The sequence below is a fragment of the Lepidochelys kempii genome, chromosome 4 (assembly GCF_965140265.1).
Source record: "Lepidochelys kempii isolate rLepKem1 chromosome 4, rLepKem1.hap2, whole genome shotgun sequence".
NCBI classification, from domain to species: domain Eukaryota; kingdom Metazoa; phylum Chordata; order Testudines; family Cheloniidae; genus Lepidochelys; species Lepidochelys kempii.
In genome coordinates, this window is record NC_133259.1 from 128,872,526 (window position 1) to 128,891,841 (window position 19,316).

At 44.3% G+C, this 19,316-nt stretch overlaps 1 protein-coding gene across 2 annotated transcripts in view; it reads left to right on the forward strand.

Annotated features, from left to right (window-relative positions):
• Positions 1-8,743, forward strand: part of SUCLG1 (succinate-CoA ligase GDP/ADP-forming subunit alpha) — a 31,271-nt gene extending 22,528 nt beyond the window's left edge. For both annotated transcript variants that reach the window (XM_073342911.1, XM_073342910.1), the window contains exons 6-9: positions 2,307-2,390; positions 4,532-4,683; positions 5,267-5,455; positions 8,511-8,743. In XM_073342911.1, coding sequence (XP_073199012.1) covers positions 2,307-2,390; positions 4,532-4,683; positions 5,267-5,455; positions 8,511-8,537 — 452 coding nt within the window. In that variant the 3' untranslated portion in view covers positions 8,538-8,743. The remainder of the gene's footprint in view (positions 1-2,306; positions 2,391-4,531; positions 4,684-5,266; positions 5,456-8,510) is intronic.
• The last annotated feature ends 10,573 nt before the right edge of the window (positions 8,744-19,316 follow it).

A 19,316-nucleotide genomic window follows, 5' to 3' on the forward strand; every position in this document is an offset into this window, starting at 1 on the left:
CCAGACCAGCACTTCACCCATGGCTTGGCACTGGTCGCGGGCCTGAGACAGTCGCTCCCAGGAGCGGAGTCAGCCGTCAGCTCGCCGGTATGCATCGCTGTGACATGGATCCCCTAGGTTGGGCGGAAGGTCTTTCCAGAGGCGGACCTGCTCCAGCTTCCAGTGCTGCTCCAGATCCCAGTACTGGTCGAACTGTGTAAGGCATAGATCGCCGGAATGCCATTGCCGATCTGCCAAATGCCACTGGTCTCAGAGGACCCGCAGAAGGGACTAATCCTGAGTGGAGAGCTCCCCATCGAGGTGCAGCGATAGGCAGCACAGTGAACGGGGTCGCCAGTCCACTCAGACATGGTCGCCTAAAAGCAACCACTCAGCCTCAGTCGCCGGCACCAGGCAGGATTAATTGCTGGTGAGCCAAAACCTGTCACTGGTGGTTCCCTCGATGTTGGCGGTACCACCAACTATTCCATGGCCCCAGGGCCAGTGGCTGGCTGCCTAGTACCTGTGGAACCTATGGGGCTTTACCCAGCCTTCACAAGGGCTCAGGTCGGTGGCGGGGGCCTCGGACAAACCATTGGCTTCAGTATCCCACCCTCCCCCCAAGCCAGCCGTTCCTGAAGAGAGAACTCCTCAGGCTCACATGGATCCCGGGGATCAGCCAGTTGGACCACCAATGGATGCATCAGACCCCATGGCACCAGATTCTTCCTCCTCGTCTTTGCCTGATGAGGCGATTGTGGGGGGCCCCCTCCCTCAGTTCCTCAGGATGATACTAAGGCTTATCAGGACCTGTTGAAAAGAGTTGCCTCTAACCTCACGCTCCAGGCGGAGAAGCTAGAGGAACCATCAGACTCCCTATTAGATATCCTTTGCTCAATGGCACCGGCCAGGGTGGCTTTCCAGATTGTCCATTTTTCCTGAAATGTTGCGCCCAGAACTGGACACAATACTCCAGTTGAGGGTTATTCAGACCCAGAGACCCTATAGCTGGCAGCCACGTGCTGCCGCTCCTCCAACTCCCGCCTCCTATTTCCCTGGGCCACTTCCCCGTAGCCCTAGCACCTTCTCGGCCCTTTGTATCAGGGGCCTCCTCAGGGTGGAGCTCCCTATTGCTACCCTGACCCTGCCTTGCACTGCGCTATCTAAGGTGGTACTCTAAGGCAGCCAGTCCTTCTCTTTTGTACTCCAGGGAGAGACTGACCCTGCTCTGTTTAGCAGCCCTTCTTATGGCCCTCCCTGGCTCTGATTGGCTGCTCCATCAAACCTTCCCCTGATTGGCTCTTTACAAGCCCTACTCCCATTGGCTGGGATTTGCGCGGCCTCCCTGAGGGCTGCTTTAACCCTCCATCTACCTGTGTGGGGCAGACACCTGACTGCAGACATGTTTTGACAACCTAGTTTTAGGTCATGACCAAAGGGTAGTGTGGGAAGCCCTGGGAGGTTAGGTCTTGAAGTCGGGGGTTCGCATTCTGGGCTGCAGCTCACCTCAAAGCAGCTGCTCCTGTGGCTTCAGTCCTGAGAGACTATCTGGGCTTAGTTTGGCTTCCCACAGTGGTCGCAGTGGTGCTCAGGTTTGGCCCAGCTGCCCCTCTAGCATAATGACTGCATGGGACCTGCCACACACAATTTGAGTGACTGGGTCTGCAACCTCATGCACCACGGCGCAATACTACTCCACAGATTTGGTCCAGCTGTCCCCCCATCAAGGGGCCTGGGCCAAACTTGAATGATCCTACTGCCCAAATGGTTGCAATCCCCTGAGCAGGGAGCCAAGCTCAGCCAGTCCTGCTGGACAGGAGTTGCAGGAGCCGCCACTGTGGTGCACAGAGTGTACTTATTTTGTTACCCATAATATAGAATATACAGATTTAAAAAATATTTAATAAGCCAGATTTTTTTGTATTAAAACTTATTTACTGGGCCGTGATAGGCCATCAAAATTTACAAGATGGGTCCTGAGCCTAAAAAGGTTGAGAACTACTGTCAGTTTGCTTTTGTAATTGGCTCCATGTGTAAAGCTGTACTGTGAGGAGTGCTGTTTTGGCCAATGCTACTGGCTTGTTGGACAACTTTAGATAACTCACAACTGAGTGTCAGGAAAGCCGACCAGAAAGCAAGAGGGGAGGGCAAATCTAATCTTAACTACTATAGAATATGAATCTTCATGTGTATGCAAGGATATCTAGGAAGTATTGAATATTCCCTGTAATCTTCTAAAGTTATATCCCTGAACATGTGAACTAATGCATATCCAGAAACCAGCTCATTACATACAATACTATCAACCTTGTCTTCTTCCTTTTAAGGTATTGTGTCAAGGTCTGGCACCCTGACGTATGAAGCTGTACATCAGACGACGCAAGTTGGATTGGGACAGTCCTTCTGTGTTGGTGGGTTTCTTCCACCAAACCTCTTCTGTTAAAGACAGACAGGCCCAGTCAGTGTGTAAGAACCACAACACATTAGATTGTAGAAACTATTGAAAAATATTGAATGTCTTTTAATTTTGGTTAGAAATGTTACACCTTTCTAACCAACCTAACTCAGGGACTTTGCATCAATAACAATTGCAATTTAGCAGAATATAACCAGCCCTTTCTGTTAACTAACTCTCATTTTCTGAGTTCATCAAAAGCCTGGCCAAAGCAATCTTGCATGGAAAACTGCCAATATGCTGGAACCTACTGTGGTTTTAGTTTTATTTTAAGGCACAACATAGAAAATATAGCTTATTGGGCCAAATTTTCTATTGGTGTAAAAAGTTTCACCCTTTTACACTACTGGAGAATGTAGCACATATTTGACAGGTTTCAGAGTAACAGCCGTGTGAGTCTGTATTCGCAAAAAGAAAAGGAGGACTTGTGGCACCTTAGAGACTAACCAATTTATTTGAGCATGAGCTTTCGTGAGCTACAGCTCACTTCATCGGATGCGTACCGTGGAAACTGCAGCAGACTTTATATACACACAGAGAATATGTATTCTGATTATAATGCAGTGACACCTTCAGGCCTATCCAGGTTTGGGTCCTGTTGTGGTGGGTGCTCTACAAACCTAGGACAATCCCTGCCCTAAAGACATCACGTGTGTTCATAGAATAAAAATCAAGATATGGCGCTTAGCCATGGAAACTGTTTTGAGAGATCAGAGTTGCTTTGAGTGTTTTTTGTTTTTAAATGATACAAACCTTAGGGTATGTCTATCCTTAAACTGCTAGGTGTGATACCTGCACTATCTCTGCTTGAGCTAATGCCTAAAAATAGCAGTGTGTCCATGGCGGCTCGGGCTAACTGCCAGAGTATATTCGCAGGGGCTAGGATGGGTTTGTACTTGGGGTGGCTGGCCCAAGGTGCCACAGCAGCCACAGATTGCTATTTTTAGATGTTAGCTTGAGCAGAGCAAGCGTGGGGATCACACCTGACAGCTCAAATATAGATCTACCCTTACTTAGCCTTTATATTGAACTACCTTTCAGTGTTTAAAATTTGTTCATAAAACATTTCATGCCTGCTAGTGGCGGATTATCCTAGTCATCTCTGGCGTTGAAGTACAGTGTGGGAACAAAGGTGGTAAAGACAGGTTTTCTTTGGGTTGGAAATGTCAGATTGACTGCCTGAAATTCTTTTGTCCACAGACTCTGTGTAACACTGACAAAGGCAATGCAGGCATCCTCACACTGACCATTCCGAGCACGTTCCTTAAACCTGAGGACGGGTGAACGGGAGTTGTCACATCCATTACATTCTTCTTTGTTTTGTAAAGACTGGCACACAAAGATGAATGTTGACCTAAAATTTTAAAAGGCTCTGACTTATGTGTATTGAGCTTCCAGACTTGGTGAGCTCTTTATTTTAGGCTATGTTTTCACTGCCCGAAAAAGTTGTTTTTTTTACAGTGAGATGATTAATGCAAGTCTGTTATCTTGCCATAAAATACTACAAGGTAGTTTTTATGTTGCTAGGTGAGTTCACTATGCCCTCTGCCTAAGGCTCACCTCACCTAGCTGCATTGAGGTAAAAATTACCTGTGCCTTGTCTCCACTTGGATTGGACAGTGAATTAACTGGCATTAGTCATCCACTATAAAATGTACCTTTCTTGGCAGTGAAGTCATAGCCTTATTCTTGTGTTTGAAATACCTGCCACTACATGTTTGGTTAAGTCAAAACACAGTTTTTAAAAACCTGATTGGGATTAAGAGGATCCCAGCTCTACTACAGGCATCTTCTATGACCTTTGGCAAGTCACTTAATCTGCCTATGCCTCAGTTTCCCATCTGTAAAATGGGATTAATAATCTCTCCTCCCCCTCCCCCCACCACTGTGCACTTTTTAATCTATTCAGATTATAAGAATTTGAGGCAGTGATTGTCTAGTACTGTGTGTACAGTGCCTTGCAGAGAGGGTCCCAGATCTTGATTGGGGGACTCTAGGTGCCAGTGTAATACAAATAATAATAGACTGAAATTAAATTGGTTTGTCTCGGTTGTTCATGTTCACATTTACTCATGTTTGTGTGTTAATGCCTTTCAGGGATTGGAGGAGATCCCTTCAATGGAACTAATTTTATTGACTGTCTTGATGTCTTCCTGAAGGATCCCCAAACAGAGGGGATAATATTGATTGGTGAGATTGGAGGCAATGCCGAAGAAGATGCAGCAGCGTTCTTGAAGGAAAATAATTCCGTAAGTTTCAGAGAATGTGCCATTCATTCCAAAAGACTCTATTAAATGTGTACCACCTTTTAAGCATTTACCACTGTAGAGAAACTTGTTTTGTTCTCAATTAATAAAAAGCCACTACTAGAAAGTTTGGAAAATGCAGTTAAAGCTAGGGTTTAAAGACTCTCTTGAGAATAATTTTGGGTCACAATTCTACAGTGCTGTCTGCCAGAAGAAGAGCCTTTGGGTAGCTCAAAGCTTGTCTTTCACCAACTGAAGTCAGTCCAATAAAAGATGTTACCTCCTACACCTTGTCTCTCGAATATCTTGAGACCAAGATGGCTACAACAACAAAGTTTTTATATTTTAATTGTTTTGTGACCCATATATGGCTCCTCTGTAGAAGCACTGTTTATATATTCATGACTGCTGTTTACATGCACACTTCTTCTGAGAGAAGCCATTCTAAGTATCCTCGGCCAGTGCTTTCATGTCCCTTACCCGCGGGGTTTTCCAAATCTAGATGTCTAGTTCTTGCTCCCCTTTTGAGTACTTGGCCAGAAGTGGTACATCTCTTTCATGGTAGGTGTTTCTTCTTTCACCACAGGGTCCAAATGCCAAGCCTGTAGTGTCATTCATAGCTGGTCTGACTGCTCCTCCTGGCAGAAGAATGGGTCATGCTGGGGCAATCATTGCTGGGGGGAAAGGTGGTGCTAAAGAGAAAATTGCTGCTCTTCAAAATGCTGGCGTTGTTGTCAGTATGTCTCCTGCTCAGTTGGGTAGCACTATACACAAGGTGAGTTACACAGATGTCAGAAGTGCTTTGAAATGATGGCATTTAGCCAGTATAACCAGAACAACAGACATATGAAAGCTGCCTTTTGCTTTTGTGTCAGTTTTGCTTCTTCCAAGTGAACAGTTATAATACACTGTTTCCTCATTTAAGTCTATTTAAAACTGCATCTTGACATGTAGCGGCTCTACTGAACAAAAAAGCCATTAAATAACAGTTGCAGCTGAGTCTTTATTCACACAAGCAACTTTGTGTCATGTTCTCCTTTGTCAAAGCCATGTGGCAAAATTCAGAGAATATTTGGCTCAGTAACAGACTAGTACCATTCTTCTTTTACAGCAGCTAAACATCATATGAACCTGAATTGATTCTAGATCAGAAAACACCCTTTACTTTTTTTACGTTACAGATACTCGGTAACTTTGTAACAGTGCATGGACTAGCTTATCTTTTTCCACAGCTATCTACTGATTTATTTAAGAACATTATTTTGACTTTATAAAAAAAAAAAAAAAAAGCTAATTCATATCCCTGGGCATATGCATGCAATTCATAACAATCCTGTACCTCATACAGAAGTTGAACTCCTTTCTGATTTCTCCCGCATAGATCTACAAAGGGTCTTAGGCATTGCAACACTCAGCAAATTGTGATGCTGAACTTCTAAGCACCTTGTCGTCTGGTGGAATCCACAGCCCTGAGTTAGAGCCTAGGTTCTCTGTACAACTCATGGGGAGAGTTAGGAGCCTACAGATGGGATCCACAAAAGCCAACACGCTCAACATGGAGCTACCTAAGCTAGGCAGTTGGAAATGTTGAGAAGAGGGGCAAGGATTTCCCCTAAGCACTGGACTATGGGGTATTCTGGTGTTGGAGACTCATTCTCACCTGTTGCAGCTATTCCTCTGGGTACAAATTAAATAGAATCACTCATTTTCTCTGGCCCAATGAATATTGACCAGTGGTTTGGGCACTCACCTGAGAGATGGGAGACCCAAGTTGGAATGCCTTCTCCACATCGGGCAGAGTGGGCAATGGAATTTAGATCTCCCAGATGAGTACTCTAACCACAAGGCTGAAAGTTACAAGGGAGTCTCCCGCTTCCCTCCCCCCCCCAACTGTTTTGAGTATGCTCAGAACACACTTACTGATTTGGGCCTTGCAGGTGAGATAGGTGGGGGAATGCCTATTTTGATGACCCCTTCCTCCCCAGGGGCCTTAGGTATGAAACAGGGCTCTAGACTGATGTGTCTGCATGCATGCTCACTGGCAGAAAAGTAGGATGCCTACAGAACTTGAATGGTGGAAGTTTAGATGCTTGTGGACTTTAGGTGTCTTCAGCATTGGGTGACAGCTGAGCAGGGGTTTTGAGGATCTCTGTGCTGCCTGAAGCTGCAGGTAGGCACCTAAGGCCTTTTTGTGGATCTAGCCCTAATTTTTTTCAAAGTCTACACAGTCACTTAACATTTATTTTAACTATCTTTGCTTTTCTTTCGGGATAACTGTCTACGTTGCACAGCATGTTTCCCCGTGTTTATTCCCCCCCTCCACGCCCCCACTGTTCCTCAGACGTTCTTGTCAACTGCTAGAAATGGCCCACCTTGATTATCACTACAAAAGATCCCCCCTCCCCCCCGCTCTCCTGCTGGTAATAGCTCACCTTACCTGATCACTCTCGTTACAGTGTGTATGGTAACACCCATTGTTTCATGTTCTTTGTGTATATAAATCTCCCCGCTGTATTTTCCACTGCATGCATCCGATGAAGTGAGCTGTAGCTCACGAAAGCATAAGCTCAAATAAATTGGTTAGTCTCTAAGGTGCCACAAGTACTCCTTTTCTTCTTGCACAGCAAGATATTTGCAAGATATTTAGAAAATTTTCACGGTTTCTGCTGTATTTCTGTATACTTTAAAATGGAGGTCTTAACTAAAGCTGGGTGAAATTTCTTCAGCAAATAGGAAATTCACCAAAAAATGCATTTTTCAGGACAGCAAAACTATTCCCAAATTCCAATGGGTTTCGGCTTGGAAAAATTAGTTTTTTCAAAAAGTCTAAACAGTTCGTTTTGACCATTTTGAAATTTATCTGAAGAGTTCAGTTTAGTTCCAAACAGAATTATTTTTGGATGTTTTTGGTTCGTCCTTTGGACTGACAAATCAATTACTAGCCTTAACCATTTCTAGTCATTTCTTTAAAGAGCTGAAATGCAAACTGCTGTTCTGATGCAGCACCGTTATAAGAATTCACTGAAAGAATGTTAGACCACGACTGGGGGCAACAGGAGCGCCTTGACAACATCATATTTAGATGAGGCTGATGAGTTAATATATTACAGGCCCCGCACAGTGGGGTGTGTATTGGTTCTTTTTTCTTTCCCCTCCCCTCCTGCATCTGCCATGGACTCTTTTTGGGGTATGAGATGGGGGAGATATTTTCCTCCTTCTCTCCTGTAGAATCCACTATCTTCCAATTTTAACTTGGTACTAAGACTTCCCTGTTGGTGTATCAGGCTTCTGATTGAAAATTGAGGCATGTTGTCTATCTTGCTAGCAGGTAGAGGGGAGGGTCGACTAGGAAATGACTGTGAGAAGTGGATATATAGTTTGGTGTTACCATCTTTTTCGAGAATTTGGCAGCAAAATTCTGCCATCTTTTTCATTCCAAAAATCAGCTTCACTTGAGATAAAGGCGTGAGTGGAGATTTTTATATAGATATATATAAAATATAATAATGACATGGGCAGATGCATTTAATAATAAAAGGAAGATGTAAGACTGTCAATATTTTCACTGTTTAAGAAACTGTCAACAAAAAACAAGTTGCAATGTGAAAATGAGGTTGAGTGAATCTGTATATGGGAGGTTAAAGCCCTGCACCTGGCTCAGTGAAATTTTAAACAGACCCAAACAAGGGTGACTTGGAATAGCATTTCTTCTAAGTGCCCTCCTTCTAGTGTGTTTTGCCTGTGTTTTTAAAAGGATACTGAAATGTACAGCTTTTTGGAAAACTCTCTTGTCACAACAGTAATATGTCTATTTTTTGCTCTCTCTGAAGGAGTTTGAGAAGAGGAAACTGCTGTAAAACCCCTGGAACGTTATCACAGAAAAGTCAAGACAGCACCTTGCCTCTGTATATGTCGTCCACTAATCTTCAGCTGCCTGAATGTGACTGATACTTGGTTCTGAATTTGACTTTAAAGCCATAAACTTTATTTCACTGTCTCCTGCTCAGAAATGGTCACCTGATTGTACATCATAGCAAATTAATAAATCTATCACTAAATTTGATTTTTGAATTCTGCAGCTCAGTGATTTTTTTTTTTTCCTCCCCCCCATTGCAAGACAGCTTTTTAAGAGGAGAAAAAAACAGCACAACCCTATCTGGAAGCATTTGAGAGCATTTTTATAGCTTTAGATTTATATACTCATTGCACTCTGAGTTAATGTAGCTTGTACAAAGATGCATTGAGTGGGGTAAGATATCCGCTTTGTGAGCACGCACGTTTTAAAAACCAAGCAGTCTTTCTTGCTCATTAGTGACTAGGAAATACTTTCTGAGCTTTAGGCAAAAGTTGATGCCGTCCATTGAATTACTGCTGTTTGGATCCACAGAGTGTGTCCTGCTGATCCTTGCAGCTGGCTATGTTGGTATACGTCAAAATGTATTATTCAGAGCTGCTGAACCATACAGAGCATAGCCCCACATTAGTGAGGGGCTTGTTATTTTGTGTAATTTCTGGGGAAAGCTTCAGAGAGTTTGTCTTAAACACTTGTCCAGAGTGGAGCCAATGCCCCATAAATGCTTTAATTGATATTTCAGAGTTATATTTATGTTCATAAGAGTTTAAATTATAGTTTCCCATGAAAATGCATATTCATACTGTGTGTAACTTGGAAATCGCATTCTTTCTGCTTATATTACCTTAACTTTTCTTCTTTTAACCTTAGACAGATGGTGCTTTGCTTTGAATGTTTTGAAATACTGATAATGTTAGGATTTGCTGCAGTAAAAAAAAAAAAATTCTGAAAACAAACGTGCTGGGGTATATTTCTTGTAAATGATCCACCAGTGCTACATGCGAAGGTTCTATTTTACTGTACGAATAGAGCAAATTGAGTGCCTGTGAATGAGGATTACAAGTTATAATAAGTGACTGAATTTAGGATTGCTTTCATTATAAACAAAATCAGCTAGGGAAACCAAAATTAGCTGCTTATGTAACATTTCTTGAAGAACAAATGCTATGCCATAACAATTCTATTCCAAAACCTCATGTCCTTATTATGTAAAGCTGTAGTTGTGGTTTTCAGCAGCACACTCTGCAGTTTGTCTTGATGCTCCATGGTCCGTGGTGAACAGGTTTTCTAAGGCGGCTGTTTCAGGTCTCGGAAACCTTGGTCCTGAAGCACTGGAAACAAACTCTGTCAATATTACCCTAGTATTTACAAGGTGGGCTATTGGGTACAATTACAATATTCATCTCAGTTTAGTTTACAGAAGTAACTTGTCCTAAGACTGCCACTGGATGGTTGAAGGTGGTATGAGTCGGATAAATAGCACATTTGCACAAGACTTTCAGAAAGAATTGACAAGGCTCTTCAATGCTCTTAAGCAAAGTAGGCAGTCATGGGATAAGGAAGGTCCCCTTATGGATTAGAAGACGAAACGAAGGGTAGGAATAAACGGCCAGTTTTTACAATGGAGAGAGCTAAATATTGGTATCCCCCAAGGGATCTGTACAGGTACCAAAGCTGTTCAATGTATTTGTAAATCTGGAAAAAAAGAATAAACCATGAGGTGGCATAGTTTACAGACTATACAAAATTACTCAGAATTGTCAAGTCCAAAGCAGACTGTGAAGAGTTACTGGGTGCCTGGGCAACAAAATGGCAGATGAATTTAAAAGTTGATAAATCCAAAGTAATTTAAATTGGAATACACAATCCCGACTAGCCATATAAAATGATGGCTGTTACTACTCAAGAAAGAGATCTGAGTCATTGTGGATAGTTCTCTGAAACCATGTGCTCCAGGTGCAGCAGCAGACAAAAACTAACAGAATATTAGTAACCATTAGGAAAGAGAGATAAGACAGTGTCATAATACCCGTGTACAAGTCCATGGAATGACCACACCTTCAATACTGGAATGACCACACCTTCAATACTGCATTGAGTTCTGGTCTCCCCTCTGCCCCCCCAAATAAATAAAATTGAAGTACAGAGAAGGTCAACAAAAATGATTTGAGGTATGGGACATCTTCCATATGAGGACAGAAGAAAAAGACCAGGACTGTTCATCTTAAGAAAGAGATGACTAAGGCAGATATGATAGAGGTCTATAAAATTATGAATGGTGTAAAGAAAGTGAATAAGGAAGTGTTATTTATCCCCTCATGTACCACAAGAACCAAGGATCCCCAATGAAAATAGGTTTAAAACCAATGTAATGAAGTACTACTTCACACACACTACTTAACACACAGTTAACTTGTGGAGCTTGTTGCCATGGGATGTTGTGAAAGCCAAAGGTATACCTAGGTTTAAAAAAAGAAGTGGATAATTTCACGGAGGATATGTTCATCAATGGCTCTTAGCTAAGACAGTCAGGGACAAAACCCCATGCTCTGGGTGTCCCTAAACCTCTGACTGCCAGAAGTTGGGACTGGACAAATTCTCCTCTTTGGTTCATTCCCTCTGACACTGGCCACTGTCAGAAAACAGGATACTAGGCTAGATGGACAGTTGATCTTATCCAATAGGGCTATACTTATGTTAGACTTTATAATAGTAATTTCTTAATTATTCTTGCTAATATGCTGAGTTTTGCAACCTATGCATGGTTTAATCTGGAACATTTGCTGATGAGGAGAGAGAAATTACAGTTTAATTTATGAGAATGTATGCCTACCTCTTAACCAATAAGCTGTGACAGCTTTGAGACCACTGTAGCAGTGACCCCCTATTAATAGTTGAGTTGCCTTCAGTGGTGTGCTGATGCTTGCCCAGGGACAGTTCTCAGCAGGCACCTACCGCTCAACTTGCATGAACTTCCACGCCATTAGAAGTATGACTTGCAAAGTCACACCCACCTTCAGTGTAATAAGCTGCCTATTGGAGACTGCTTCATTAAAGCCCTTTTAGGGGCACAGGCTACCATAAAACCAATGGCAATTATCCGGTGACAGAATGCTACCTCTACTTCTGAAAAGTGGTGTTTTAAATTGCATGTGACCCTGCTTTAACAATTACAACACTTCACCACCAGCTATTCACTAGCCAGCCAGCCATTCTCCTATATAGTAGGACAGCCTCTGCTAGCCTAGAACTCTGCAACACTTACAGACGTGGGCGAAGTATATCCTTACCTGGATATAAAGCTTAATTTGTGCAGCTGCCTCTGAAGTGAGAGTATAACTCTTAACAAATGTAAGTTGTCAGCTCCTGCTGCTGTTACAGTTTCATAGGCAATGTATTTTTTTAAAATTGCTTCAAGAACGTGGTGTGTTAATGTTTCATGTGCTTGTGAATAAATACTTTAAAAGGCTGGAATGGGAACATTAGTCCTCCTTTGCGCCCCCCCCCCCACAAGAAAAAAAGAAAAGGCAAATACCTTCTACCATTAAGTCTTGTTACAGTTTTGGTTCACTGATCTTCTGTTTCCCTGTAACTTAATTCCTGCTGATGGAAAAAGAGAGGGTGCCTGCTTGTAATGACAAGCTAACTGTCAAGACTTACTAAATGTAATTATTTTCCAAGAGGCTGATTCTAAATTTGAAGGGCCTGATTTTAATTGTCTCCTGCTTATGTTCAGGCTGTATAAGTCACTCATGCCTCCTAAGGAGGAGCAATAGCAGAGGCTTCATTTAAGTTAATGTAAGAAAGTTTAGCATAGAACAACTTCTGCTATATATTTAAGAAATGGCCACAGGTCTATTCTACGTTCCTTTTCATTGATAGCTGCGTCTGCCCTTGGACACTATGACCTTGTCTTCTCACTAACACTTGTGTATGTCCATTGACTTCAGTTGAGTTATTACTGATTTATGAGGAAGAGGAGAGTACTGGGCCCAGTGAGTGCATACTGTGTATATACAAATCAGCGTATTGATTGGCTTGGCAGTCTATGCAATAATTCTAAAAATCATCTTTTTGTGTGTGTATTCTACATGGCTTACATGATTTCTAAGGGTCAGCCATTTGCTTCCTTCTGGAATGTTAGGGATATGACTATTTTTCACTAGTCTCCCTACGTGGAAAATTACCTTCTGTATTTAAAAAGATGTTATGAATTAAAGACCCTATTAAGTTCAATAAAATGAATTCCTGGGAACATCGACTAATAAACACTGATGCCATCAACCTCCATAAAATGGGTTCATTTGAAAGTGGAATTTAATGACAGCAGAGCATTTTAAACATAAATCTATAGGACTTTTAAAACACATTTTTTTTACCTGGAATTCAGGTCATATTCATTTACTGTACTGGTGGTGAAAAAGCCTTGGTGGATCTTTGACTAAGGTTACTTGCTTCTGCTGCAATGTCTGCAAGATATCAGTCAGCACCTGATGGCCGCATCAGAGGCAAAAAATCCCAAAACTTCTAAGCAGTTTGGAATCATGAAGTTGTGTGGAGTTACTGAATATAACCATGTGCTCTTCTTACTGTTAGCCTTGTCCTCCCTTGCCCTTCCCGCCTATTGTTCATTACTTGTCATGTCTTGTATTAAACTCAACTGTAAGTTCTTCATGACAGGTCTGTGTCTTCCTATACTTTTGTACAGCACCTATCGCAGTGGGGCCCCGATCCTGACTGGTGACTTTAGATGCTCCTCTCCTATCAATAAATAACACAGGCATGGTGACTCCCCACACCAGATAGTTTGCAGTTGCCCAAAGCAACCGTGAGATGATACTCATCACAATTCAGTTTAACATCTTACAGAATGAAAAGTCTTGTCACTTTTGCTTTACTCTCTATTTTGGCAACTGCACTTCCAGCCCGCTTATAAAGATGGGAGCCCAAACTGTGTTTTAATAGCTGTGCTCCCAAATAACATAAAAACCAGGCAAATGAGCAGAAATTTATTTTCTGAATGGCTCATGACATGGCCGTGGGCTGCAGTCTGTACATTTACTGCAGTTTCACTGTAACAACATGTTTTAAAAGACCATTATGTATCTGCAGAGTACAGAGGTCACTGTGAGCGATTGTGGCAGTTCCCAACAAAAATGGTGATACGTTTGGTTCAGCGATGGCATGGGGTATAGGGAGTATTCTTTCCGTCCTCTTAATTCAGATATTTTGGAGGGGTTTTCTATAAACAGAGGCTTATTCCCTTTGCCTTTTCTAATCACACAACTACTGCATGAGCATAGGCCAGTGTTTTCAAAAGTGGCTTCTCAGCTTATAACATTTTATAGATTTCAAAGCCAGAAAGGACCATTGTGATCATCTATTCTAATCTGTATAACTCGGCCCAGAGAACTGCTCCAAAATAATTCCTAGAGCAGATTTTTTTAGAAAAAAACATCCGATCTCGAGTTAAAAATTGCCAGTGATGGAGCATCCACCACTGTCCTTGGGAAATTGTTCCAATGGTTCATTACTCTCACTGTTAAAAATGTGCACTTCTTTCCTTGTTTTATTTTGGACTGTGTATCCCACTGTTGATTTCACTAGAAGCTGCAGGTGTGCAGCACCTCTGAAAGACAGGCCCAAAGTTTTGCCAGTTGCAGACCAAAACTGAGGGCACCCAAAATCAGAGCACGTTTGAGAATTTTGACCTGTCTTTCTACCATGAAACCTTCAAGGATCAGCTTCACAGAGAGCCTGATTCATCAACAGGTGCCATTCCATGTGTTTCAATGGGCTTTTGGTCAAGCCTACGAGCCTCCTTGGACTCAGCCTTTACCCTTCCATGAAGCCTCAACTTTTGGATGTGTGTTACCTCCTGAAAATTAGCCATCACTAGAGTTAACTGACAAGTTGCATCAAAATGTTTTCATAGAGAATTGGGTTTTTAACTGAACACATTTTCACAGAAGGTGCCTGCTTTCTGGGGGAAATGTTTGATCGTTGTAAAAAAACCGGAATGTTGTGAAAACTGAAATATTTCAATTTGAAAATGCTACTGTACTGTCTCATGGGATTTGTAGTTTGGTTGCCTCTGAACCTCATTCACCTCTATGGTCCTGTTTCCCCAGGCAAAGTACACTTCCATGCCTGCATCATGGTTAGGTTCTCCTATGCTGCTCTGCACACTTCATGAGTTGTCTGTTTCTGTCTGACTTCCTGTGTGACGCACTTCTGAGAGGCATGCCCATGCCTGCTTTACAAGTGACAAGGTGCTCAAACTTGACAGGTACCCAAGATGTTCAGGGAAGTTTGGTGGTGGTGGGCAGGGGTGTATAGTTTTTTTTTTTTTTTTTTTTTTTTTAACTTCCAAAACAATGCTTGCCAAGTTCACTTCTATAGAAGTGAGTTAAGCAGTGAGCCACTGGGCATTAGTAAATGCAACATAGTCCTTTTCACATGGTATTCATTAATACTGGAAACAAGGCCACCATCCATGTATTGCCTAGCACTGGTTGAAAAATGTTTGGTTTTTTTCATGTGGAAAATTTCAATGAAAACAACTGCCAATGAAAAAAAAATCATTGTAATCAATTTTTTCTATGGAAAAACTTCAGCTTTTCTGTGAAAATTCAAATACCAAAAATTGCCAGCTGAAAATCTACACGCTTGGTCGGAAATCCCAAATGTTTTGATTTGGAAACGTAGCTGTGCTCCCTCATGCTGCCATTATCCTCTATGGACATCCTCTATCCTTGGCATGAATATATCTCCCAGGATGCAGTGCAGTCCTCAGAGAGGCGTCAGGGCAAGGGCTCAAAGAAGCACCTTCCTCACTTTGAAATTGGATGAGTTTTAAATTGAATTTCTAGAGGTGCCGAGATCCTCTGATACCTTCTTTGTGTTTGCTCTTCTGCCCACTAACAGAATAGAGCATTGTTAGGCTCAAACAGAATTTTTTTTAAGCAATATCATATTAAAATTAAAAAGAACCAAAGACTTCTGCAGTCATTGGTTGCTCCCCTGAGCTATAGATAGAGAAAATTAAACTGGGAAGAAAAAATTCTTCTCAATTACTTAGCTATATGAGCACGAGGCACTGCCCCGTAGAGCATGTGAATCGTGACAGCGTTGCCACTTAGACATGATTGAGGTGTCGCGGCAAGCAAGCCTTGGGGTGGACATGATGTGGCCTCTTGGGCCTGTTTCTGAAATTGTTCCACACACTTAACTCCCGTTGACTTCCAGCAACCAACAACCAGGCTGCTGGTGTTCAAATTTTGCACACGAGGCACTCAATCACTCCCAAAGCAGTCCAGGGCTTTGTGCCTTACGAGCAGAGTTTGAGAATATCTGTCATATTTGAACCAACGCAAAAAAATAAAAATTGCTCCTCCAGAGTAGTTTTGTCACATCTAAATTGTGCTGTGCGCCTTGGCCTCACGCCTGGAGGGTTTGTGCCATGGGCAGGAAATGCAGAAGTCTCAGGCTTGTGTGCCGAACCTCTGCCTGCCCCTCATCCCTCTCCTCTCGGACAAGAACAGTCAGGCTATTGGGGATCATTAAACTCTGGGGGGAGAGGTAGGTGGAAGGCACAGTCCTCTTTCCCCAAGGCGGCCCCCGAACAGGCTGCGTCCCAGTAAGTGTCCGGAGGTCTCCTGCACCTGCAAGTCCACCCGAGTGCAATGACTGTGATGCTAGAGTGGCACTGGCTTGCGCCCTCTCCCCCACCACATCAGTGAATCAGGATTAACGCCACCAGGAGTTCCGCTGCTGCGCGATCAGCATTGGGGCCTGCAAATCAAGGTGCGGATTCAGCAAAGCACTTAAGCAGCTGGATAGTTTGGGGCAGGGCCCAGAGTCAGCCCTGTTAGCTCAACGGAATTGCACCAGAGATGAGTTTTAAGCCACTGAGCCAGCATCTCAGCTCATGGGGCTGTATTGCCTTCAATGGCCCAATTTACACCTTTCAGTTGGGAACCTGACCCCCTTTGTATTTAAGGGTATGGCTATCCTGCAGTCAGAGGTGTGATTGCCGCTCATGTCGGTATACTCCTGCCCCCAGCACAAGGGGCTTCATCAGCAGGCTCCCAGCTAGGATAAATAGCACATCCCCCTCCACCCCCACCCGAGGGGCTGCTGGGGACATGGTCAGGACATTTGTGCATCCTTGCTGTTCTGCAGTGACCCGCAGCAGCTATGGCTATAGTGGAGCAAGTTAGTGCAACGGTCAAGGTTTTGCAGCCCTAGGCTAAGGGAGTTGCTGTGTCTCCCCCTTGGACCCTGCGCTTGGCTTTGTAGCAGCAGGGATGGATTCAGATGTGACTATGTATAAATCAGCAAAGGCGCAACAGAGCTTCCAATCTAAACAGACAACCCTGCAAGGAAACATTATCATCCTCATTTCACCCGTGGGGAACCGAGGCACAGAAGGATTAAACGACTTGCCCAAGGTCACAAAAGGAGTCTGTAGCAGAGCCAGAAATCAAACACAGCTCTCTGGAATCCCAGGCCAGCATTTCAACTATGCCCTAGCTCCTCCTCTCTGCTTATAGTGCAGATAAACAGTCATAGACAATGAACCGTCTTTATTATAGTATCGTTTCATGTGTATGTGAGAGAAGCAATAACCCTCTATTTTTCAATTGGTCCTGTTTACTCGATGGCCTATTTCTGTTGCAAAACCTCTACTAAACAAGTGATTTACTATGACTTTTATAAATGAACCTGCAACACTGGGAGCTGTATCTGTAACACAGAAAGCCAACCCACACACCATTAATCCATGCTTTTTTGCAGCAATGGGAAACAATATCATTCGAAACCATTGCACATTGCAATCGGATTGTACATTTTATGACAGCGGCTTCCAAAAAAATAAACACGAATTAGTGAACTAAAGAAAATGGGCTCTGCTAATTTCCAGGTGGGCTCGGTTCTACACTGAGCAGCCTGAGAAATAGTATCTTTTAACTAGGACATGCCCAGGGCTGGCCTGGCTTGCTGATATCAATCATGCCTTAGGGCAGGGGTAAGAAATTATTTTTTGTCACGGTCCAAATTTCTTGGTCAAAGCATAGTCACAGTCCAGACCACTGTTCCCTCTAAGCTGTGCGTGTGTGTGCGAGCACACAGATCCTAAACCCCGCACACACGGCGACAGACCGCACGCACAAACATTTGCACAGCAATTTGCAGAGAAGAAATGTTTTGCGCACACGGCCTGTTAAAAATTCGAGGGAACGTTGGCTCAGCTCCCCTCCTCTAACTCCCCAGTCGCCCCCCTCCCCCCGCCTCCCACAAAGCGCCATGATCGTCTGCCAGCTCCCTGCCTAGAGAGTTAGGTGACCTTATTTCCCTAAACTGAAAACGGGACACATGGGGCTGGCCTGAGCCACTTGGTGTTGCTGCTTCCTCCCCCCTCCCCCCCCCAAAAAAACCCCACACGGTTCCCCCATGCCCCCAGTTGAGCCAAGCAGCGGAGACGGGGCAGGGGGCGAGGAATGGGTATGGGCTGGGATCTGGGCAGCAAAGCAGGATGTGTATGTGTGTGAGGCCTTGCTCAGAGCCAGGCAGTGACGCTATTGGACTGTGATCCAGCTAGCAGTGTGATGCCCCTTTGGGAGCTGGGATAGCAGAGGGACAGGAAGGAGGCTCCGGGTACTGGGAGGGACTGAGGAGACTCCAGATAGCAGCCCTGGGGAGATGGGAGGAGGCCAGGATGTGGGAGAAGCAGGTGACTGGAGGCGGACTGTGGAGGGAAGAGGCCTGTTTGGGTGGGGTTGGGGGCTGGAGAGGGCTCCAGGAACTGGCCCTGAAGGATGTGGGGTAGGGAGGACATCAGGGCAGGGTGGAGGGCTCTGCGAACGGCTCAGCAGCAGGAAGCATGAGACTGGGGTGGGGTTGGAGAGTGAGGATCACAAGGCTGGGGTGGGCTATGGGGTGGGGGTATGAGGCTGAAATGGAGGTGGGCTCAGGGGACACAAGGCCGGGGTGTAAGCTCAGGGGACAGTCCGCCTATTGAGTACCCCGGCTTTGGGTTTTACACAGCCAGTCTGTTACCTGCTTGAACAGGCCACACAGCCTGATCCAGTATTGAGGCCCTCCTCAGGTCAAAAAACACCTTCAGACTCAGAGTACAGCTGCCTCTCATTTCATGGCAGGCGTTGCTCTGAAGAGACAGAGGAGATGTTCTCCATCGTTGGCATTGAGGAAGAGGTCTCATAAGAGACCTCTTCCATGCTTCCTGCTCCAGGTCATGGGGCGACTCCTCTGCCTACTCCAGGAAAAGTGCAGACCTGCATGGGACTGGTGCTGGTGCATGGGATGGTATGGCTACCGCTGACCTTTCCCTGGTACCCAGCGGGAAGGGCAGAAACCCCGTACAGTTGACTCTGCTTCCGGCCTCCAGGCGTCCGTTGAGTCTGGTACCAATGAAGGCAATGCCAGTACTGACTGTAACCACTGCGTCAGCATACCAGCCTATGGTGGACCTGCTCTGCCCTTCTGTTCTCTCCTCACTGTTGGGTGAGGACTTTCTGAGGTTTGTGTCTTCGGGAAGCTCCTCCAATGGAGCCTTTGTGCTTCTCGGCATGACACGTAGACACTCCCGTGGGCATGGACCTGCTACCAGAATCAGTGCAGGAGACCTTGGCACTAGGACCCTCTTTGCCCCCACCCTCGGCTGTATTCAACACCGCGAGTGGTCCCAGCCATCCACCATCCACATTGACATATTCGCACTGCTTTTTGCGTTAGGACCTTTGCGTTCAGTACCAATGAT